The sequence below is a fragment of the Stegostoma tigrinum genome, chromosome 31 (assembly GCF_030684315.1).
Source record: "Stegostoma tigrinum isolate sSteTig4 chromosome 31, sSteTig4.hap1, whole genome shotgun sequence".
NCBI classification, from domain to species: domain Eukaryota; kingdom Metazoa; phylum Chordata; class Chondrichthyes; order Orectolobiformes; family Stegostomatidae; genus Stegostoma; species Stegostoma tigrinum.
In genome coordinates this window covers 6,225,650-6,249,753 of record NC_081384.1, presented here as the reverse complement: position 1 = coordinate 6,249,753, position 24,104 = coordinate 6,225,650, and the positions used below count along the sequence as shown (strand labels likewise).

The window sequence follows — 24,104 nt, the reverse complement described above, 5'->3', positions numbered from 1 at the left end:
TTTTTTCCTGATATCTCCACCAATCTCAATATATGTGTTCAGAGCCTGTGTAATTGATGTCCTGGTGTTGGCTAACATCCACAACTGTGTTTAGAAATATCGTACAAGATCAAACTGTTTGTTTCGGCTTTTGAGGAATGCTGAAGTGTCTCCATTGTGAATTAAGTTGAAGCTAACGAGCAGCAGGCTGACAATATCCAAAAAACATCCTGTAAATGAATTTCTGAATGGGTTAATACTCCACAGTATACCAACTGGTGAGACATTCAGGTGTTGGCATCAAGCCCCATTGGTTACTAGTCCTCTGCCAGTCAGACAATTGGTTTCAAGGTCCCAAGAAAAAATAGTGTGAAGTTTCTGCTCCTGATTCCAACTAAAAGGAGTTCTTATTAGTTTGCCACCACCCCTTCGCCTCCTTCAGAAAGGATGATAGGATTCCCAATTACAGGTAGTTCTTACAGGATGTTGCTTGTTGTGTCTGGCTCTTGAAGCCTCTGCAGTTAAATTTCCCCCCTGGCATCTACTGAGGGTGGTGATTGGCTGTTTACCCAAGGGATTGGTGGGAAGCCTTCAACTCTCCCAGCAGTATTCCAGGCACCAGCAAAATGAAGAGTAAAAGAGATACGAAAGATATTGGTGTGGAACTAGTATGTCTGTTGTGGCAGGGCATGTTTGTAAAAAAAAACAATAAAATTGGCAAGATATTGGACAGGTAATGCTATGAGGGATTTCTGTAAACTACGATATAGCCTCCTTGTGCAGACTTGTTACGAGAATCACTCGAACTTGTTCATTAAAATATTACAGGTCTTGGTCGGAGATAAATTAAAGTAATTGAGAGTGTGGATAACTGCATGATTAAAAATATTAATTGAGACAATAGATGAAAGATGACAGGCTAAGCTGTTTAACTGAGTGTTGAGGTAGATTGAGAATTTAAGTAAAGTGGAATTGTTGTTGCAGTCATTTAGGAAGAGGCCACTCAGCCCGTTTAGTTAGTTCTGCCCTTCTTCAGTGTGGTTGTGTCTGATCTCTGGCTTAGCTTCATTTACCCACTTGCAGCTTCACTATCATCATTCTAGGTAGGTGCACATAGACTGCAGTGTTGGAAGAAGAGGTGAAATAGCACTTCGCAACAAGGCTCTTAATTATCCTTTAATTTTGCATTTGAGATGCAAGATTTGCTCATTACATCCTCCTGGGAATCTTCTGCCAGTCATCTATGCACATTTGTGCTATAACGATAGTCTTACAGATATCAATCAGTTCATTTACCTTCCACTCCTGTCATTAGTATTCATTTAGTTTGATTACACTGCAGAATGCATATTAGGAAATGTAATCAAGGGGTTCAGATCTTCATAAACTTCATGAGCTTTGCACTTGCATTTGTCATTTGAATCCATTTATTAGAGCTTAGTCAGTACGTAGCCTTATTACTCACTCATAGCCACGACTAATTTGTATATGAATGAGCTAGAATTGAACAGTGGGTGGATAGTGCAATGTTTAACAGACAAATTCAGTTGGGTTTACTCTGTCTGTCTTAGAGAACCTCTCTTAGGGACTGTATGACACATGGTACCGCTGATTATCTGGATTTCTCTTACACTGGGCTTTTTAAAGAATCATCTCTCTAGGGATTCACTGTTGATTGAAGTGAGACCTTAAAGGCAGGTAGAACAGGAGCCTGATGTTTCTGTTCGAACAGGAATGGTTTCCTTTCTGCCTTGCCCTGCTTCAGTGCTGCCTCTGCATTGCCTCAGCAGAACAGAAACCAGCAGAGACTCTCTGTTAAACTTTGGACGGGCTATGATGGGCAGCCCAGAAATGTGCTGGCCTCACTGACACCCACATTCTACCTTTTCAGAAACTTGACCTAAAACTCTGCAGCCCATCTTTACTTGCACCCAGTCACGTTCACCCTATCACCACTCTGCTTTGGTGGCCCACGTTGGCTCCTGGGCAAGAATTAACTCGATTTTGAATTCTCATCCTTGTTTTTATTGTCTCTTCATGTGTCGCTACTTCAGTCAGCCCCAAAATCCTGTGGGATTTCTGCACCTGACATCCAATTCTGCATTAATCCTTACGCTTGATCTCCACCATTTCACCAGTGGTGCTGAACCTTCAGCTGCTTAGGCCCTAACCTCTGGAATTCCCTGCCTAAAATTCTGTCCTCTACCTCTCCCTCCTCCTTCGGGCCATTCCTTAAAAGCAACCTCTTTGACTAAGCCTTTGTCCACCTGTCCTCGTAGCGCCTCATGTGGTTTGGTGTTAGAATTTTCTTTGAGTTCTTTTTCTTGTTAAAGATATTGTGTAGTGCAAGTTCTTGTTAATTTCTCATTTAAGCAGCTGAGCAAAAAGTTTTGAATATACCCCCAGTAATTATTTCTGAGATCCTGTATGTCAAATAGATCTAAATAAGTAGTTTACTAATTTTGATGGGGGACATGGGTGTTGGTAATTTGTTTTGCATTCATTAGTAAGACCAGCATTTATTACCCATTCCTAATTGACCATGACAGCAGGTAAAAAGAATTGCTGAGGATCACATGCAAGTCAGATAAAACAAGAGATAGTAGGAACTGCTGATGCTGGAGTCTGAGGTAACACAGTGTGGAGCTGGGTGAACACAGCAGGCCAGGCAGCATCAGGGGATGGTGCCATAATGAAGATCAGTTTTCACCATTTCTTCAGAATGCTGTGTTCCTCCAGCTCCACGCTGTGTTATCTCAGATAAAGTAAGGATAGTAGATATCCTTCCCTGTCTGGACTGTTGAATGACACACTGGTCCGACTCATCTGTACACTTCAACATGGAGCTCCAGCATGACCATTTTCAAGCACAGGGTGTTTGCACTTAAAGTTGGACTTTGCATTCCTGAAAATTACAACTTTCAGAGAAGCATGGTTTCCCACAGGAGTCCATGTTAAAGCCAGAATTAGGTTCAGGAAGACAATTTTGCCTGGAAAAGCCAATGAAAGAGTGGAACACTGTGTCATACATATACAGCACGTACTGGTTGCCATAATTTGCAAAATGAAAGCTTCAGTGAGAAAAGCAGGCTTCCTGGTTGCAGAGAATTCCTTAAAGAAAAGTGCTGGGTCCGCTGCTTTCTGTCACCTATATAAATAACTTGGATGTGAACATAGGCAGTACGGCTGCTAAGTTTGCAGATGACACCAAAAGTTACAGGTGTAGTGGACAGCAAAGAAGATTACCTCAGTGTATAACAGGACCCTGATCAGATGGGACGAGGAGTGGCAGATGGAGTTTAATTTAGATAAATGTGAGGTGCTGCATTTTGGAAAGACAAATCAGGGCTTATATACTTATACACAAGCTTTCCTTCTCTGATGATGATGATGTCTGGCCTGCTGTATCCATTCATCTTGTTATTTTATACACAAGTCCTGCCCTGTTTTGTCTTTCCAAAATGCTGCACTTCACATTTATCGAAATTAAATTCCATTTGCCACTCCCTGTCCCATCTAATCAAGGTCTGGTTATACTCTGAGGTAACCTTCCTCACTGTCCACTACACCACCAACTTTGGTGTCATCTGTAAACTTACTAACCATATCTCCTACGTTCACATCCAAATTGTACAGGTATAGTCCACTGAGAAATTTAAAAAGCAAAAATTCAAAAGAAGAAATAACTTCAGTACCTGAGTAACAAAATGAAATGATCTTTGATTGCAGTGTATTGACACAGTAATCCCAATCCTTGGGGTGCAGTTAGGGGGCTTTAATGATGTGACTCGGGCGTTGATGTGAGTGACACCATAGCTTGAGGTGAGATCAGGAGGTAAAGAGTGTTAAGATGAAAAATGGATCCTTTAATGAGGAAAGAGGACTTAAAAAGAAACAACTGTAACTTGAAAACATTTTAAAAGCAAGCACTTAAAAATGGACTGCATATGTTACTGGGACTTCTTTCCCCTATGGGTAAAGGACATTAGGTGGGTTTTAAGTACCAATCAACAATTGTTTTAATGGTCACCATAAGATCAGTTTTCACTTCCAGGTTTTAGGAATTGAATTTAAATTCCATCAGGAATTGTCACGCATTCACTTGGGCCTGCTGAATTACTGCTCAAGCAACTGTAGCACTGTGCCACCATTAGTAACCAATTGAAAATGGGTCCTACAATAAAAAGCATTTGAGAACCAGTGCACGAGTTCCAGTTTCCGCAGGCTGGGGTCCAGTGGATCCTCTTAGGGACGATGGAGAAATTTTCAGCCTGTATCTGATAGTTTTTCTCTTGGGTGAGAGAGGGAGAGGAGCACAAGACAGTTAGCATGTAAGGGAGGGAAGAATGAAAGGAAAAATTTGCACACTTTATATAAGTGAATTTTTTTTTGTTTCTCAGTTGCAGCAAGCTTTCGACTGCAGAAGTGTCAAACAAAATTGAAGTTTCCCCAGAAAGCTATGCTATTCTCCGACTCTGCAAAGCAGAGAGACTAGACTGATAATAAAACAAAGAGTCATTTTTTAGGGTAGAGCTAAAGGCTACTTAAGGATCTTATCCCAGTCCAGTCAGTAACCACCCCAGTGGTGTGACAACGGCAACCACATTATTGAAAAACAAAACCGAGAGTGCTGGAGAAACTCAGCAGGTCTGGCAGCATCTGTGGAGGGAGAAACAGAGTTAAAATTTCATGTAGAGTATATCTTATCTTCAAAACCCTGTATGGCCTCTTTGTGTGCCAAAATGACACTGAATCTTTTATTCCCTTCTGCAGTGTCAGCAATTAGCATTCCTCAGGCCTAAGAACTATTGAACAATTTAATGAATGGTCAACATTGTGGAGGGGTCACAGGGGAGATGAGAAGAATTCTCCTTTTACACAGAGTGCCGTTGTGGTCTGGAATATGCAGCTTGATAGAACGGTCAAGGCAGATTCATTAGTAACTGGGTAAACTATATTGGATAAGCATTTGAGAAGGGCCAGAATTGCAGAGCTATGGAGAAAGAAAAGTGGAATAGGACAAATTAAATGGTTCTTTAAAAGAGCCAGTACAGGAGTGTTCGGCTGAATGGCCTCCATGTGTGCCACAAGATTCTGTAACTCCAAATTCCCCCTTCTGCATCCCATCACTTTACCTGAAATCCCCAACCTTGGCTGTACCTCTCATTGTGTTCCTGTCAGGTCTCCATCATTTTGCAGTTTCTTTTCTCTGTGTCTGATGGACCATATTGGGTGCCCACACCCAAGCTCACTCTGTGTCCCTACACCCCTTACAGCCGACCAGGAGAGGAGACCTCCACCTCATCAACCCCGAAAAAAGAGCAAAGGTGAGTCAAACTTCTCCAAAAAAAAAAGCCTGAATCGCAGTGCCTTGTCCTTGAGTTTGAATGGGGACAGCGCTCCCATTTGTGTTGTGTGTGTTCAAGAGGCTAAGAGCTGTGGCCTTCCTTTTCAGTTTGATCTACCATTGATGTGGTTGCCTGGACGGGCCCTTGAAGCAGAAAGGGAGGGTGAAAGTTAGCAAAATGCACTGATCCTTGCAACTGCATCATAAACTTGCATTTATGTAGTGCCTCTAACATCGTAAGAATGTGTTGAGAAACCCCCAACACAGGAGCATTAGCACACAAAACCTGGACAGGTGAGCCAAAGCTTGGCCAAACTTTAAATGCTTTGCCAACTTTAAGGGCAGTTAAATGGTCATTGGATAAACATATGGATGGTATTGGAATAGTGTAGGTTAGATGGGCTTCAGATTGGTTTCACAGGTCGGCGCAACATCGAGGGCTGAAAGGCCTGTACTGCGCTGTAGTGTTCTATGTTCTATATGTTAAAAGTTTTAGGAAAAGCTTGAGACCGAGAAGCAGGGGGAAAACTTTAGAGAGGTACTTCTAAAGCCTTAGCACCTCGACAAATCAAAGCGCAGCCTCCAGTGGTTGAGCAACGAACAATGGGGATGTGTAAGAGGTTAGATTGGATGAGTGCAGGAGTCTCGGAGGGCTGTGAGGCTGGTGGAGGTTACAGAAATATGAAGGGCAAGGCCATGGAGGGGTTTGAACTCCGAATAAGACTGTTCTAATTGCAATAGTGTTAATGTAGATCAGTGAGTACGAGGTTGATGGATGGAAGTGTTTCGGACAAATCATTGACTTTCCTGCTCCGCGGATGCTGTCTGACCGGCTGTGCTTTTCCAGCTCCACGTTTATTGATTGTAGCTTCCAGCGTCTGCTCTCCTTACTGTCTCCAAGTTGATGGATGGAAGCGACTCGGTACAAGTTAGAACACAAACAGAAGCGTTTCTGGAAGATGGATGATGAGCAAACAGGAAAGCACTGAAATAATTAAGAATGTGCTTTCAGTGATCAGTGAGGAATGTCAGCCTGTGAAGTAGTGCTGCAGGTGAGCACTCCCTCTAAGTCAAGACAAAAAGTAACAAAAGCAAATTGCTTAAAGGACTGTTATTAAATTGACACTTGAGCCTTCGCTGGGGGGAGCATGAAGCAACTGATGAACTGAAAAATGTCTTAGAATGATATAGTCCCTTAAATGACCCTCTGATAGGGAACGTTCAAATGGGGAGTTCACAGCATCATGTCAAGAATCGTCAGATATTCTTGTGGAACTTCTGAAATGGATCGAGTGTCTCCACCCCACTTCCCTAACTAAAACACAATCTCATACACTGGTTCAGGAACAAAGACGTGAGACAGTGAGCCCTGGAAAATGGCTTTATTAAGAGAGTGAACCCATGCCTATAAATCACTGGAAAAATGTTCAAGTACCTGTGGGGAAAATTTGAGTATGAAGGGAAGTCAGAAAAATGTTGTGTGAATTACAGAAGGGAAAGTTATTAAATGGAAGATTAAAGTTGGAGAAAAGATGAAAGAATAAAGACAGAAGGTGGGATCATTTTTGAGACTATTTGAGAGCATTCTCTTTAGGAATAATAAGGGTTCAAATGTCAATATTTCTTGGGCATATAGAAAAGAAACTGTAGAAACCATGATTGATAATCCTCATGACTCTCAGAAATAACATAGCTGCTGCATCAGATTTGCCAATAAATCTTAGATTACTTATTATTTAGGATCGTTCCTGTTTACAACAAATAAAATAATAAGGGGTATAGCTAGGGTTAATGGTAGTTTTTTTTCCCCCCAGGATGAGGGATTTCGGGACTGGGGCGCACATTTTTAACGTGAGAGGAGACAGATTTAGTGAAGGCATGGAGTGCAAATTTTTAACAGAGGGTCGTTCGCATGTGAAATGAGCTTCCTGAGGAAGTGGTGGATGGGGGTACAGTTGCAACATTTAAAATATATTTGGATAGGTACATGAATAGGAAAGGTTTGGAAGAGATATGGGCCAGAAAGAAGCAGGTGAAATTAGTTGAGTTTGGGATTATGTTGATCATGGACTGGCTGGACCAAGAGGTCAGTTTCCGTGCTGTATGAGTCAATAAATGGCACATTTCCAAAAGGCTGCATCACACTCACTGTTCTGTATGTGAATATACCATCTCTCCTAACCGTACCCACTGAGAAATGGACACTGTTAATCATTAAACATTTCACCTTCTTCAGTTGTCAGGTTAAGTACCTTATGTGGGTCTGAGTGACTGTACCTATGTACATATATACTCATGTGCATCTGTGTGTGCTGCTTTTCTCTTTAATACAGTGCCAGTAAACCATTTAGCGAGTAAAGAAAAGCATAATTTATGGAGGAAATTCTTTTGATGGGAAAGTGAGTGTATAACTGGACAAGATGTAATGGTCACCAGATCCTTCTATTGGTCAACAAAGTGATCATTATATAGTCACAGAGTACTGGGTCGCTCCACACAGCGTACTGCATGTAGCTGCCTCACACAGTATAGCACACCAGGTTCCACTGCACATGGTCACTATCAGCATAATCCCATTCTACTGCGTTACACTGTGCACAACCACACTGCACAGAGCCACATCATGCACAGTCAGACCACACAGGAGTACAGTACACACGGTCATACTGCGCGGGGCAACACTCTTCACAGTGAAACAGAGCCATTGTAGAAAGTCACACCTTCGATCTGTCAAGACTGTGGAGAGTCACACTGTGAGCCCTTCCAATGCACAGGGCGACAGTACACAGGGTTACATATCTCTGCATACAAAGCAAACTGTGTAGGGGCGTACAGCTCATGGATTCACTGTATACAGTGCACCACTCATTGACATGTACCACACAGGCTCACACTACACCCACTCACTGACACTGACTCTCCAATCATCCTCCTTTTAGCAGTAGAGTGGAGCTACAAAATGACATCTCCCTCTCACCCCGAAAAAGGAACTAAAACAAAAAACACATTCTTCAGCTTCATTGGAAATGCTAAAGATCAGAGAAGCTGCCTGTTAATCATTCAGTGTTCAGGGCCCTGGGAGGTGCAATAGGTTAGAACATTATCTGGGTTTGGATCCAGTTCTAATCCACTCCACCCTTTGCAAAGGTCTTCCATGGAGTGCCTTGACAACAACATCAGCTTCAAGACTCTGCAGTGTTTACTCTCAGGCAAGCAATTAATCAGTGGTTTTGTCGTTAAATTTGGGCTGTTGTTTTATGCATGAGAGTAAAAGATGAGGTTGAAAGTTAGTGAATAGTGCACAGGATGGGAATTCTCCCCGCGTAGCCTGTTCTTTTTGCTAACACTTGCTCCTAGACCTGAGAGCGATTGACGTCGACACTAGAAGCAATAGAGAGGAAGAGAGAGGATCAGCCACAAGATGAGATGGAGGACGGTGCCAAGGTGTTGCTAAGAGGACATCTCAACACCATCTGTCCTGTCCGTCTGTGCACTCCATCTCTCCCTCCCAAGTTTCAGCCATGCTGTTTTGGGAAGACTGCAGTTGAGAATAGAGCTGGTAGAATGGGGACCTTCCCTAAAATAATGGCGATGTGTGGAGGGTGCACTAATCATGGATATATAGCAAATCCAATATTGTGTTTGCACTGAATGTCTGTCTGTTCCATTTTTACTCAGTGCGGTTGCATCCCTTTTGGCAAATGATTTTAATGATCAGTCCTTCATGTGTTGCTCACAATCAGTGGAGCTGAAACCAGATGGTTTATAGCAGCATGGTGTGATGGATGGGAGTTTCTCTTTGCTCCTTTCAATCTTCCTCCCACCCCTGCTGTCACAGGAATGTTTATACAAATTGGAAAACCGTTGAGCAAAATATCTTTGCTTTCTTAGCTCACTGTCTAGAAATTGTTTATTTTGAATGGTCTGTATTCTGTCATTACTGCTTCCACTGAACAGGTTAAATTGCATATGTATACCCATACCTTTCAGCGGAGTTGCTTTTTTATTTATATGGGGGGGGGGGGGGGGTGCGGTGTGTGTCCCTGGCTGTGGCCAGCATTTATTGCCCATACCAAATTGCCCAAAAGGCATTAAGAGTCAATCACATTGCTGTGGATCTGGAGTCACATTTAAGATAGACCAGGTAAGAATGGCAGATTTCCTTCCCTAAAGGGCATTAGTGAACCAGATGAGATTTTACAGCAATCAGCAGTCAGTGCATGGTCCCCATGTGGCTGGCTTTCTATTGCAGATTTTCATTGAATTCAGGTATCACCATCTGCCAGGGTGGGATTCAAACCCTCGTCCCAGAGCATTAGTCCGGGACCCTGGATTACTAAACAAAATCATGAATTGTGGATGCTGGAAATCTGACAAAAAAAACAGAAATGATTGAAGAAACTCAGCAGGTCTGACAGCATCTGTGGAGAGAGAAAGCACCATTTGATGTTTTGAGTCCATTCACGCTTCTTCCCAGCATCTGAGTCGCTGAGGAATGGTCAATGGACTCAAACCGTCAATGTTGCTTTCTGCCTGACACATGCTGTCAGACCCATTTGAGTTTCTCCGGCAATATCTGGCTCACTAGTTTAGTGACATTACCACTATGCCAACACCTTCTTCTGAATGTAATGGGCTTACGTGCAACGCTGACATTGCTGAGGTACCCAACCTGCTTGTTTTAACCTGTTCCCATTGTTTCATTACAACTGAGGTGTTGGTCATTTTGTGGTTTCTCAAGGCGTCTGCAGCTGTATGTTGAAGCTGGACTCAGTGGGTGCCCAAGGCTGACAGTTCCCTGAATTGACTTGTTTCCTTGGTATTGCCCATTCCTGTGTCATAATGCGATTAACAATAAAGGGATCTTCATGAGAATGGAGTGTGGGCGAGACTCAGAAGAGCTGAGTAGAGACACATGGGTTATCTGACTGATGGCATCCCAGGAATTGGCCCCCAAAGAGTAGGCTTCCCTCAGAAAAACTACAGCCCAACATTATTCTGCTGGAAAACTGATAAGAGGAGGCCATTCAGCCCATCGAGTCTATTCAACCATTCAATGCTGGCTGACCTGTTTGATAACATTATCTACTATTCTTAGTTCATCCTAATTCCCTAACCTTTAATATCTACATCAAACAAAAATCCATCAGTTTTAATTCTGAAGTTCTCATTTAGCCCACAGCCTCTCAGTTTTTTTTGGAGGTGAGAATTTTAGTTTTGCCTAAGTGTAATAAAGTGCTTCTTTACATCATCTCTGAATGGTCATGGTCTGATTTTAAGATTTTGACCCTTGTCCTGATCTATCCCACAGAGAAAATAGTCTCTTCCTATAACGTGCATTTATAATCTTGACAATCCCTCCCTGTGTTGTCTATTCCCGAAGAGAATTCAAGCCTTGTTTTTGAGAGCTGTTTCCATGGCTTACCTCTTTGGCCCCATTATGCAGTGTATTTTCTCCAAATCATAAGGCCTTGCTCAGGTGTAATATCCAGAACTGAGCACAATACTTGAAATGGAAATCCAATCAGATTTCTGTGAGCTATCGTATAATTTCAATGTCTCTGTAATCCAAGAGTTTGCTCTGCATAATAATCTCAGCTGTAAAAAGTCTAGAGGCATATTTCGGCTCACACATCGCATCCTTGGGTTGCCTTCCTCTGACAGTTAGTGGAAAGGAGCTAATAAGGCTTTGAACATATATGGGTCCAGTCCGTGCTACAGCGGTGGACAGGATGAATGAATGTATTCAAGACCTGTTGTCCGTCTCATTTCCAAGCTCATATCCTCCAGATAATTTGCAGATGCCGGAACTGCAGTGACATCTCCAAACAACATTGATGCATCCCTCCCCTAGAATCAAGTGTCACACCCTACCTCTTTTAATCCATTACATCACCAGTCTCTGTTCCACCAATCACGTCTCTCCAACCCAACCAGTGCAGGTTGTTGGGTCAAAATCCTGGAACTCCTTTACTAACTACAGTGTGGATTCCCAGTGTCCAATGGACTGTAGTGGTTCCAGGGGCACCACCATCTCGAGGAGCAGCTAGAGATCAACAACAAATGCTGGCTCAGCCTGCAACGCCCACAAACCATGAACAAATAAAAAGACAATCGCTTGAAAAGAAGAGATTTCTCATCTTATCGTAAGGAAATGATCTTGCAACCCAAGCAGAAAATGGAAAATCCTAGAAAAACAGGAAACTTTCTACTGGAAAACCCTGCTGTTATTTCTGTGGGTGATTTCCTACCATGCTGTGACTACTGTCTGCTGGTGTGTTTTTCCACTTAAATGCAGAGTCAGCCTTGTCACGTACAATGAGATATTGATGACACCTTCGTAAATATTTTTTACCGTATTTCTCTCCAATAGTTTCCCCATTCAGGGGATTTGTTCTTCCTGCAGTTTGTTGCCATAAAACAATTCTAGAATAACAAGATTACTACTTCTTTATACTGCACCCTGAAAATAAAAAATAACTCAAGCTGATTCACACGATCATGATAAACTGATGTATGACACAGATCCACCTGATGAGATGTATTAAATAAAAACTGAAAGAACTGCGGATGCCGTAAATCAGGAACAAAAACAAAGTTGCTGGAAAAGCTCAGCAGGTCTGGCAGCATCTGTGGAGGAGAAAACAGAGTTAACGTTTCGGGTCCAGTTCTGAGGAAGGGCCACTGGACCCAAAACGTTAACTCTGCTTTCTCCTTCACAGATGCTGCCAGATCTGCCGAGCTTTTCCAGCAACTTTGTTTTGCTAACGAGATGTACTGTCAGATGACTAAGAGCATGGTTAGTCAGGTAGATTATACTGACCACCTTCAAGGAAGAAAGTGAGGCCAAGAGACAGAGAGAATCAGAACAGAAATTGCTGGACCCAAAGCGACCAAGACGTTAACTCTGATTTCTCTGCACAGATGTTGCAAGACCTGCTGAGCTTTTCCAGCAATTTCTGTTTTTGTTTCTGATTTACAGCATCTGCAGTTTTTTCAGTTTTTATTTAGTATGACAGAGGTTTGGGGAAGTTACTCCAGAGCTTAGGACTTGGACAAATGAAGAGTCAGCTGTCCATGGCAGAGCGATTAAAATCAGGAACACACAACTGGCTGGGATTAGAGAGGTACAGAAGTTACAGACTGGACCGTGGGATAGGAAACAGGGAATATTGGTTCATGGGTGCTTTTAAAGAGGGAGTTCCCCGGTGTTCATTATTGGGATCTTTGCCTTACCTGATACATACAAATGATATAGATCTAGGTGTGCGGAGGACAGCTTCGGAGTTTGTAGATGACATAAAACTCGGGAGAACTGTAAACTCCAAGGAGGACCGTGCAGAACTTCAGTGGACAGTGAGAAGTTGGTGGGCGGTAGGCAGTACATGAGACTCAATGAGGAAAACTGTAAGGTGATGTGATTTGCTACAAAGATCATACAGAGGAAATAAAGTTAAGGATGCTTTTTGAAAGGTGTGCAGGATTAGAGGGACCAAGGGTGTATATGTTCACATGTCTTTAAAGGGGGTAGGACAAGTGGAGAGAGCTGTCAGGAAAGCATCGAGTATTCTAAGCTTTGTAGATATGTACATAGAGCACAAGAACAGGGAGATTATGATGAACCACATATAATAGGACATTGGTGCATGCAAGAAAGGTTCCAGGGATGAAACGTTTCAGTTAGGAGGAAAGATGGGAATAGCTGGGACTCCTCCTTGGAGAGGCTGAGACATTTGATAAAAGTTTTCAATATCATGAGGAATCCGTTCAAAGCAAATGGAGAGAAACTGTTCCCACTCAAACGGATCATGAACCAAAGGCACAGATTATTGAAAGTGTTTTTGAAAAGAGGCAGATGTGAGGTGAGAAGAAGGTTTTTTTTTCACTGAGTGGTTAGGGTGTGGAATGCACCACCTAGAAGTGTGATGGTGGCAGGTTCGATCCAGGCTTTCTAGAGGGTCTAGGACCATTATTTAAAAATAAACCATTTGCAAGTCTATGTGGAAAAGCAGGAGATTGACATCGAGTTCAATGCTGAGGGAACTAGTGCAGACATAATGGGCTGAATGGTCTCCTCCTGCACTGTTAGGATTCTGTGGTTTCAGAGTTATGGGGCTGGTGGAGATTACGGAGATGTGGAGGGATTTGGAACCATTTGGTGATGAGAAGGTTGTCTGGTGTCATTGTAAGCTTGAGGCTATCCTCACCTGCTGTCAGCATGTCTTCACATTCCCAACAGGAAGTAGCTATCAGGAGCACGAACTGTGATGAACTCCCCTCTTTCCAACACTATCTTCCCATCCCCAGCCCTTATAAACCCTGTACCAAAGTAGTCCCTACTCATATTAACCTATGTACCCCTTCCACCATCTTTGCCCATGACCTGTTGCCTATCATGTCAACTCACCGTGGATTGACCTCAGCACCCATGTACAGATAAGAAAGAAATACAGTTCGATTTAAGTAACTGCTCTGTAGAGTTCACTATGTTGTGGAAAACTCCCTCTATTATAAGTTAAATTTACCATGGTATTATCAGACCAGAGGAGTGCTCTCCACTGACAGAGTGATAGCTGATGGTGGTTTAGCCTGAGGGTCACCATCCCTCAGGCAGGGGAAGAGGTCGAGAACAAAAGTCCTCAAGGTAACCTCAACTGGTGTAGAAACTGAACCCCCACTGTTGGCATCACTCTGTGTGTCACAAACCAGCCATCCAACCAAATGAGCTAACCAAACCCGTACAGCCTCAGTACTACAAATACAACTATTACATTTAAATTCCTTCATTTTAATAAAGCCTTCTTTATTAAAACAAACATTTCTTTCAAAGACAACACGGTCCCACGTCAAAGAGTTCAAACTCGCTTCTTACTGTCAATCAAATTGTGAGATGGAAGGCACCCTGCCGTGATAATGGATCTCGTGAAATCAAACATACTGTACTAATTCACCATGATAGGCTCTCTGTCCTGGCAAAAATCTAGGCCAGTGTCCCCAGAGATTTTGTGACATTAATTAAGAAAGGTTTGCTTTATATCACGCTTCTTATAAGCTTGGTGTTTACAAACACTGAAGTAAATCACTCCTGTAATATTAATTTGCACACAGTAAACTTCCACAAAAGGCAGCATGCTAATGAGCTGTTTCGGTGATTTGGTCAGGGTATAAATATTGGCTGGGACACCAGGTAGAGCCCCCCTGCTGTACTGCAAACTGGAACCAGTGGGGCTTTTAAATATATCCAAGAAGGCAGATAGTGCTTTGCTTTAGAACCTCATCCTGAACAAGTGCCTTTGACAGACTCAATTTTGTACTGGAAGCGTCAACTCGGATTTTATCCTCAAATTTTTCGAAAGGGATTTGAAACTTCTGATGGAGAGATACGATTATTACCCACTGATCCATAGTTTACATTCATTGTATCCTTGTAGCTCATAGTGACCCATGCCTGCGCTGCAGTTGCCAGTAATTGGTCCAGGAGAGGAAAGATCCTGAAAAAAAAGTCCAGGGAAATGAATGGAAATTCAAACATGTTAAGGCAAACCAAGGCATGAATACAGTTAATGCATGTTGAGCAAAGAGACCTTGTGGTACGGGGTGCATTGTTACTTGGAAGTGGAGTTGCAGGTAGACAGGGCAGTGAAGAAGGCATTGGGTACGCTTGCCTTTATTGGTCTGTGCGTTGAGTAAAGGAGTTGGGAGGTCGTGTTACCGTTGAAGATGGTATTGATGAGGCCACTGTCAGAGCACTGCGTACAATCCTGGTTGCTCTCCTACAGGAATGATGTTGTTAAACTTCAGAGAATGTGGAAGATATTTACTAGGATGTTGCTGGGATTGGAGGGTTTTGAGCTATAGCGAGAGGTTGAACAGGGCTGTGGCCTTTTTCCCTGGAATGTCGCAGGCTGAGGGGTGACATTATAGAGGTTTATAAAATCATGAGGAGCTGCGGATACAGTGAATAGCTAATGTCTTTTCCCTAGGATTAGGGGAAATCCAAAACTGGAGGGTTAGAGGGGAAAGACTTAAAAAGAACCTAAGGGGTAACTTATGCATACAGAGTGTGACTCATGTATGGAATGAGCTGCCAGACAAAGTGGTGGAGGTGGGTACAATTACAACACTTAAAATGCATCTGGGTGTATAGATGAATAGGAAGGGTTTAAAGGGATACGTGCCAGATGCTGACAAATGGGACTATGTTAGATTGGGGTGCCTGGTCAGTGGACAAGTTGGACTGAAGGATCTGTTTCCATGCTATGCACCTTTATGACTCTAAGACCCTCGGTAACATAATGATATGTCACTCGGTAACTGCGACTGATCAATCTGACCCTCCCTCCCTTTCCATATTGAGCAGTAACCTACAACAGTAAATTCTGTAATGAGAAATATTTTGTGTGATCTGCCCTGACTACTTGACCTGCTATGACTCTTCATTTTGAGCGTCTGTTGAGTCTAATTCATGCATCATCACCCTGACCTTAGGTTTCTCCTAAGTGAATATTACTCTAGAAGGCTTCTTTAACTAAGTCATTGGATCTGGGAATCATTGGCTGGGTCAGCATTTATTACCAATCAGTAAATGCCCTTGAGAAGATGGTGGTGAGCTTTCTCTAAGAGTCTTTGTCAGGGATCTCGATCATTGAGCTCATTCCCTGGCAACAGGGCAATCCAATGTTCAGCCTGATATGTTTTCACACTGTCCCTATCAATATTCTATCTGCTTGTATCTGTGAACCACTCATGTTATAATTGTGCTCTCCTCCCCTGAATAAATGCAGAGTGGAATTTAAAATAGAAATACAAAAATAGAAACAGGAAGTTTTATTGTAAAATAAATTGTACCTGCTCCTCTCAGTCCAATTTTCCCCTCAGTCTCTCGTTCTGCTTTACCTTCGAGCCACAGCTAATTTTAATTCCCTGAATGTTATTCCACAGGAAAATACTGCATCTTTAATAAAACAATAATCAAGAGGACAGAGATGAAGTATAGTGGAGGGCATGGTATTCATGACAAAATCCCTGGTTCCATTAATATCTACTCTCTACTTCCACACTTTCATTGAATCCCTGATAGGAATTTTGGGAAAAGAGTCCGTTATTTTGACTCAAACCTATTATGCTGTAGAATTACATCCTCGATGAACTGTGTCTGAATTAAGTCTCACCCCGGCTCCATAACCAGGAACAATGTTTATCAAATCAAAATCTCTCCGTTTTGAAGTTTTCACTTGGTCCCGGCCTCAAGTGTTTTGCTTTTGGGAGCGGTTGGTGAGAGATAAGAATTTCCACTATCCTTCCTGTCAGACAGTGTTTCCTGATGTCACTCCTGAATGACCTAGCTGTAATTTTAAAGCTAAGATAACAAGGTGTGGAGCTAGATGAACACAGCAGGCCAAGCAGCAACTTCGGAGCAGGAGAGCTGATGTTTCGGTCCTAGACCCTTTTCTGATGAAGGGTCTAGGCCCGAAACGTCAGCCTCCCTGCTCCTAAGATGCTGCTTGGCCTGCTGTGTTCATCCAGCTCCACACCTTGTCACCTCGGATTCTCCAGCATCTGCAGTTTCTCTTATCTCTGATGTAATTTTAAAGCCGTTGCCCTTGTTCCAGACTCCCCACCACCAGTGGAAAAAGTTTCTCTTGATCTCCAGCGTCAAGTTCTTTCATTATGTAAAATGCTTCAGTTAGATCACATCTTAATCTGTTATAGTAGAAAGAAAAGCAAGCCTGATCTGTGTAGTGCTCATCATTTAACCCTTTCAGCGTAAGTTTGACAATCATTTCCACTAATTCCTCAGTAATATGTTCTTCAGGACATCACCAAGCCTGAGAAGTGTGGGCCAGGTAGGTGTCTGAGGCAATGGAGAATGGACATTGATAAACTGACCTTTGATATCAGTAAGTTTCCAGCCTCCTGTGGGTGTGATATTTCCCATATAGATTGTCTACTGTCATTGACCAACCCAAACCTGTCACCAAGGCTGAGAAAAATGTCTGCTAGGAAGCTCTCCACATGTCCCTTGCTAAACAGGAGAGAAGCGGAAGCAATCGCTAGATGTGATGCCTGTGAGCACTGGACCATCAGGAAGGAAAATCGCCATCTGCCAACACACAGACATGCACACACTCACACTGATAACACACAGATACAAAAACACATACGCAGAGACACAGGCACACGTACATGCACACACACACACTGACACACACACAGCCTAATCCCCACTCACAGACACACACACAAGCATACACAGAGGCACAGGCACACAGACAAACATACACACAGAAATATACACATACAGACACACACATCTATAGAATCTGATGAATGCAGTGTCAGAGAATACTGAACTCAACTATTATCATCTTAGTCTTCATAGCCAATCTTGTCAATAGACAATAGGTGCTGGAGTAGGCCATTCGGCCCTTCGAGCCAGCACCACCATTCATTATGATCATAGCTGATCATCCACAATCAATATCCTGTTCCTGCCTTATCCCCATAACCCTTGATTCCACTATCTTTAAGAGCTCTGTCTATCTCTTTCTTGAAAGCATCCAGAGAGTTGGCCTCCACTGCCTTCTGGGGCAGAACATTCCATATATCCACCACTCTCTGGGTGAAGAAGTTTTTCCTCAACTCTGTTCTAAATGGCCTACCCCTTATTTTTAAACTGTGTCCTCTGGTCCTGGACTCACCCATCAGCGGAAACATGCTTCCTGCCTCCAGAGTGTCCAATCCTTTAATTATCTTATACGTCTCGATCAGATCCCCTCTCATCCTCCTAAACTCAAGTGTATACAAGCCCAGTCGCTCCAATCTTTCAACATATGATAGTCGCACCATTCCGGGAATTGACCTCGTGAACCTACGCTGCACTCCCTCAGTAGCAAGAATGTCCTTCCTCAAATTTGGAGACCAAAACTGCACACAATACTCCAGGTGCGGTCTCACCAGGGCCCTGTACAGCTGCAGAAGGACCTCTCTGCTCCTATACTCAATTCTTCTTGTTGTGAAGGCCAGCATGCCAATCATCTAATTTCCAAAGCATTTAAGGGATCAGCAATTAATTGATGATTAGCTGTCTGTTTGATTAAACTTAATTTTGTAAGTAGGCTAAAGATTTGAAAAGGCATATGCACAAAAGCCATTCAGCCCATCATTAGTAATGTATCCCACACCATTGCTTCGATCTAATGCTTCATCAGTGAGCAGAACATTTTCACTAGACTTCTCTTTCAGATGTTATTTCACCAGTTATTCCTGATCCCAATCCTGAATTTGCCTTTGGTGTTTTGTAGTTGCTCCTTCTGCTGAAGTCATGCTGTGATTTTAGATTCTAAATGAACCTCAGCACTTAGACATGAATAGGACATCCTCATGTTTGTTTCTCTTCAAAACTGAACCATTTGACATTCTCTGGTCTAGGCACTTTACTAAGTCCCTTTGGCTGATGTTGTCACTGTTACTGACACTTGGATCTTTCCCATGTTGGATGTTGAGCACAAGGATTCTTAAAATTTTTCCGGGGCCACTGAAACTGGTTTTGTTCCCCTGACAGTATCGCTGAGGTCTCCTTAACTCTAGACCTTGCTTAGTCAGAGGACTGATTCCTCAGACTGATCCACTAATCAGTTGTTACACAGATCTGTTGTTTCGAGTCTCTGTACGATCTCCCCAAACACTACTACTGCTGCATTAATAATTTGGAAAGGGAATTTAGAGACTTGCAGTTGAAAGCTGTTGCAGGATATGGAGCAAGGGATTTAATTACTGTAGTTTTAACAGAGATATTTGCAGATGTCCAGTGAGACTTTTAAAATATTCATAAAATTTAAATATTCAAAAAAGTACAATTTGAAGGGAAAATGCCAGGCTACCAACAATCTACCAAATTATTAATGCAGCAGCTGCAGTCGTGTTTGGGGAGATTGTACAGAGACTCGAAGCAACAGATCAGTAGATCAGTCTGAGGCATCAGAGTGGTTGGATTATCCTCTGACTAAGCAAGTTCTAGAGCTAGGGAGAGTTCAGCGATACTGTCAGGGGAACAAAACCAGTTTCAGTGACACCGGATAAAATTTAAGAATCTTGTGCTCAACATCCAACATGGGAAAGATCCAAGCGTCAGTAAGAGTGAACTCTGTGGGACTGTCAATTAGATTCTGATCTGAGTTACTCAGCAACTCATTCAACAGCAGTTGTTAATTATCAAGATTGTTACAGAGACAGTAGGAACTGCCGATGCTGGAGAATCTGAGCTATCACGGTGTGAAGCTGGATGAACACAGCAGGCCAAGCAGCATCAGAGGAGCAGGAGAGTTTAACGTTTTGGGTCATTAATTTCCGAGTACCCTTTAACCTGTTTTACCATCACTAGGGTACAGAACTTGTCGAGTTTATCCTTCCAGTCTATTGAACCTTACATATATTTGTGCTGAATTTCATCTGCCACAGTCTGTGCATGTAATGATTGAATGTGGCTCTGTTTGTCAGGCCTTCGCTACCTCCTTAGATTCAAAGTTCTCCTGCTGCAGCCTTTTCAATACTGGCTGTAATTTTGACAAACTTGCTCTGAATGCTGAACATTTTGCTTTTCTGGTTGCATCAATTCATCAAGTTTGCCGCAGGGTTTCTCACTTCGAGGCTTCTTGAAATCTCTCATTGAATCTTACTGAGCTCGCCTCATTAATGACCTTCCCCGCCCTGCCCTGCCCTGCCCTGCCCTACCATGTCATGCCCCTCATGTTTGATTCTAGCTCTATCTTCCCACATGCTGTTGCTGGAAGACTTTGCCACTGGTTGGGTATCTGCTGAAAGACTCATCCCTGGTGCCCGTGCCAACTTGGAAAGGCCTCTGTACCTCTGGCATTCTGAAGCTGGCCTGCTGGTGACAAACATTCCATGTGAAGATGTTGGAGAAGAGGAAAACGGCACCACAGTTCTCCTGCAGCAAGCTGGTCCATGGGAAGGGGTTCCCTCGCAGCCTGGTCCACCATCTCCACCTGGGTCAGTGCAGCCTTCACCATCCAGAGGAATGGGCAGCAATGCCATAGGAATGTCCCTGATCTTCGCTACTCTGCCAGTATGGCTGCCATACCTCACATGCTGCCACCTCACACTCTGCCTCTCTCTGCCACCTCACACTTTACGTCTGCCACTGTACCCACCTCCCAGCAAGGCTCACCCAATGACACTCTCAATATTCCTCACTTAACCCTCCCTTCACTCACTCTCACCTACCCCAACCCCACCATACACTGCTAACCCCAGCATAACCTCTGTGCTGCCTCATCACTCACTCGGGGCACCTTTGGACAACTTCACCAGCGCTAACAGCTGTGCCACCAACTTTCATCTCTTCAGTCCCTCCCTTTCCCTAGGTCCATGATGTAATAGCCCATAATAGGACAGTAGAAACCATAGTGGATGGACATAAGGGTACTCAAACCACCCTGCCAGCCATGAGGAGAGAATCTGCTCTTCACAGGAAAGGCACAGAGCACTCCTGCAGGGATGCCAAGTGGATGCATGTCCTGCCAATCCCTGTTTCATTTCACTGCAGCTCTCATCATCAGCCCACTGTCAGTGTGACACCACACTAAACATAGGGCACAATGCCAGGGACCAGCGAGATGGCAGTCAGTCTCACAGAGAAACATGCTCCTCTGTCAGAAGCTACTTCCTCAACCTCAGAGGAAGATTGTTCCTCAGCCTCACAGGAAACATTGGCAAGGCTGCCTCCTACACTCTCTGCTATCTCAGACACTGATATCCACGTCTCAATGGCAGGTCTGGAAAGTTTCGGAGCACAATCTGTTGAGCCCCTCCCAGCAGCAGCTCCACAATAGGCTGAGGAAGAAACTGCCCAGATCACTGGCTCTCAGAGGGTTATGAGAAACCAGGGGCCTGCTGACCCCAGGCCGACAAAGAGCCTGTCATTTCAGCAATCAGAGACATTGCCCACAGGGATGTGTCACACAATGGGTCTTGTTGCCCCAGATGCTGCAGCAATGGGGACCCAGTAACTGGAGCAGACTGTTACCTGGTTGCTTCCATGGGCAGGTTGGCACTGCCATGTAGAGTCAGTTCTGGCAGTCCTAGTGTCTGCTGCAGAGGGGCACACACCTGCAATCCATCACCCCAGGACCGAAGTCATGGAGACAGGGAGATGAAGGACCTTGATGTTACTCCAGGTGCCCCTTCCTCACATGGAGACTGGGCAGAGACAGTTGGTACCCAGCTGGAACACCATGCAGCACCCCCAGAAATCTTCTCCCAGGATGCTCCTGAGATGGCTGGGCCCATACCTCCAGCCGATACCCGGGCATTCAAACCAAAAAGGGAGCTGTTGTCTCTGGCAAGGAGATTCTCCGCAAGTCTGGGCCATTCAGACATAAATACTCCAGGGTCACCCAACAAAACCTCCAGGGGCAATGGACTCCACTGCTGAGTGGGTCTCCTCCACCCCAGCTGCAGAAGCAGAGATCCCTCTGGAGCCTGGTGGGTGGGAGAGAAAGAACATAATCTTCTGGGAACACTTTGGGCACACGGAGACATTGCACTGTTTAAAAAGTCTCATGTTTGCTTCAATCTTAATGGTTGTGCAATACATCAGTTTGTCGGAGTTTCTGTCTAATCCAGTCTACCAGGACCTCCTGACTGATGGGCGTTTCCATCACCTTCAGTGAGGGCCACTCCCCTGAGCCTTTGAGAGATGGCTTTTAGGTTGCTGCACACAGAATGTGTTTGTCACATAAGCAGTAAAAAAAAAACGATTTCCCCTGACATTTCTAAACTATTTCCTCTCTTCAGGAGAAACTGTTTCTTATATCTAATATCCATCAGAGCCTTTGGGAACGGAACATCGAAAGCTTCCCAAGCTAAGGGTGTGGCTTCACCAAAAGAATTATTCCTGCTCCTTCAAACTTAAAGCAGCTAATGCCCTTCAATCTTTAACCAAGAAACTTTCCCAATGCAAACAAATTTCCATTAGCACCCCAGGACTGTAGTCACTCATGTTAGTTTAAAACAAAATTTTGCTCCTTATAGACTGACAAGTTAATCATTGAAACCCCAATATGCACAGACCAACCCCCACATATCACTACTTCAGCCTCTGAAACAAACATGTTTAAAATAGACATAAATTATGTAACCTCACAACACAGAGGTTGGCTAAGATTGGGTTGTCTTGTCTGAGCTGAGGGAGGAGCTGTATAAGATTATGATAGGTGGGGGACGGGATCCACAGAAAGCAGTTTTCCTCTTTAATTAAGGGTTAATAATAAGGAGGCATAATGTTAATGTGGACAGCAGGAGGTTTTGAGGGGATTTAAGGATTTTTCACCCAGACGGTGGTGGGAATGTGGAATGCGCTGCCTGGGAGGGTAGTTGAGAATGGAAACCTCCCAATTTAAAAGTATGTGGGTGGAGCACTTGAAATGTCACAACATTCAAAGCTGTGGGCCAACAGCTGGGAAGTGGCATTAGTGCAGATATATCAGCACAGATTAGATGGGCCAAAGGGCCTCTTTTGAGCTGTATGACTCCATGACTATTCCACGCTGCACGTGAAATACTCCAATATTGAGATCTTTCTGATATTGATGCTCAGCAGCGATGCCACCATGCAACAGTAGCCCCTGAGTCACTGTGTCATCTACAGGTCATTAGGCTGATTCCCTCCCTTATAAACAAGGCATCTCACATCTATCCTGCAAGGTTAACACCAGCACAGAAATACCAACTCCCTGAAATTATTTGGCCAATATCTTTGGCAGAATTATTTTGTATTAAACCCACAGTGCAGAAACAGGCAGTTTAATTCAGTTGGTGACTGGTCGTGTTTACTCTCCATCGGAGCTAACTCACTTTTTCCATTTCATTTTTAAATGGCTTTGATGATCTCTACTCTGAATTTTCATATTCTTTGCTTAAGTTATTATTTTATTGTTGGATATTGCGGCAGAGATACAGCTGCATTCCTTGAAGTATTTATTACCGATACTGCCTGCTGTTACCTGGCTCTTTCAAAGGAGACATCTACCCAAGACATTCCCACTGAGTGCCGTTCAATTTATGTTCATAAGTAATTCTCACCCGCTACACATTTTTCTCAGTTTCAATTACTTTTAGTAGAAAAAGACTCAACAGGTTGGAATCATTTCTTAAAATAGGCGAGTTCGAAAAGAGATTCAATGAAGAATTTTCAAATAATAAAGGGATTTGACTGTCAAGATGTTTCACTGGCAGGAGTCCAAAACTGAGTACCAAAAATATAAGAAGTGTTTGCTATGACTCAGTTGGTCACACTTTTGTCCCTTAACTCCTGCCTTATTGTTAGGCACAACCAACAAGTGGGACTCGAATGTAGCAACTTCTCAAATCTATCTGTTCCATGAATGTTATGGTGTTCGGAAATAGCTGGCTCCAACAGCATGGATTACGTTCGACAAAATGAAGAATCCATCACAGTGGCATGTAAGAGGTCCTGTGATGCTACCTTGAATTGAATGGGGAGCAAAGCCTGGTGTTTGGAGTAATATTTAACTGTCACATTTCAAATTGAATTGAATTAGCTTTATTTTCTGTTTTGTCAGAGCTTCATTTGTACAAACTAACAGCTGCATTTCTCACAGTACAACAGTAACTGAATGTCATCAGCTATAAAGTGCATTGAAACCTCCTGCGGCTGTGAAAGTAAACACTTTTGTTTTAATTGTTGGCTTCTTATTACTCCTGATGCTAACCTCTGATTTACGTGCAAGTGGTG

At 43.3% G+C, this 24,104-nt stretch overlaps 1 protein-coding gene across 5 annotated transcripts in view; it reads left to right on the top strand.

Annotated features, from left to right (window-relative positions):
• Positions 1–24,104, top strand: part of srcin1a (SRC kinase signaling inhibitor 1a) — a 498,739-nt gene that overhangs the window by 313,054 nt on the left and 161,581 nt on the right. For 3 of the 5 annotated variants that reach the window (XM_048560697.2, XM_048560696.2, XM_048560693.2), the window contains exon 7: positions 5,256–5,306. The exons of the other annotated variants lie outside the window; for them this stretch is intronic. In XM_048560697.2, the coding sequence (XP_048416654.2) occupies positions 5,256–5,306 (51 nt within the window). The remainder of the gene's footprint in view (positions 1–5,255; positions 5,307–24,104) is intronic. 5 annotated transcript variants of the gene reach the window in all.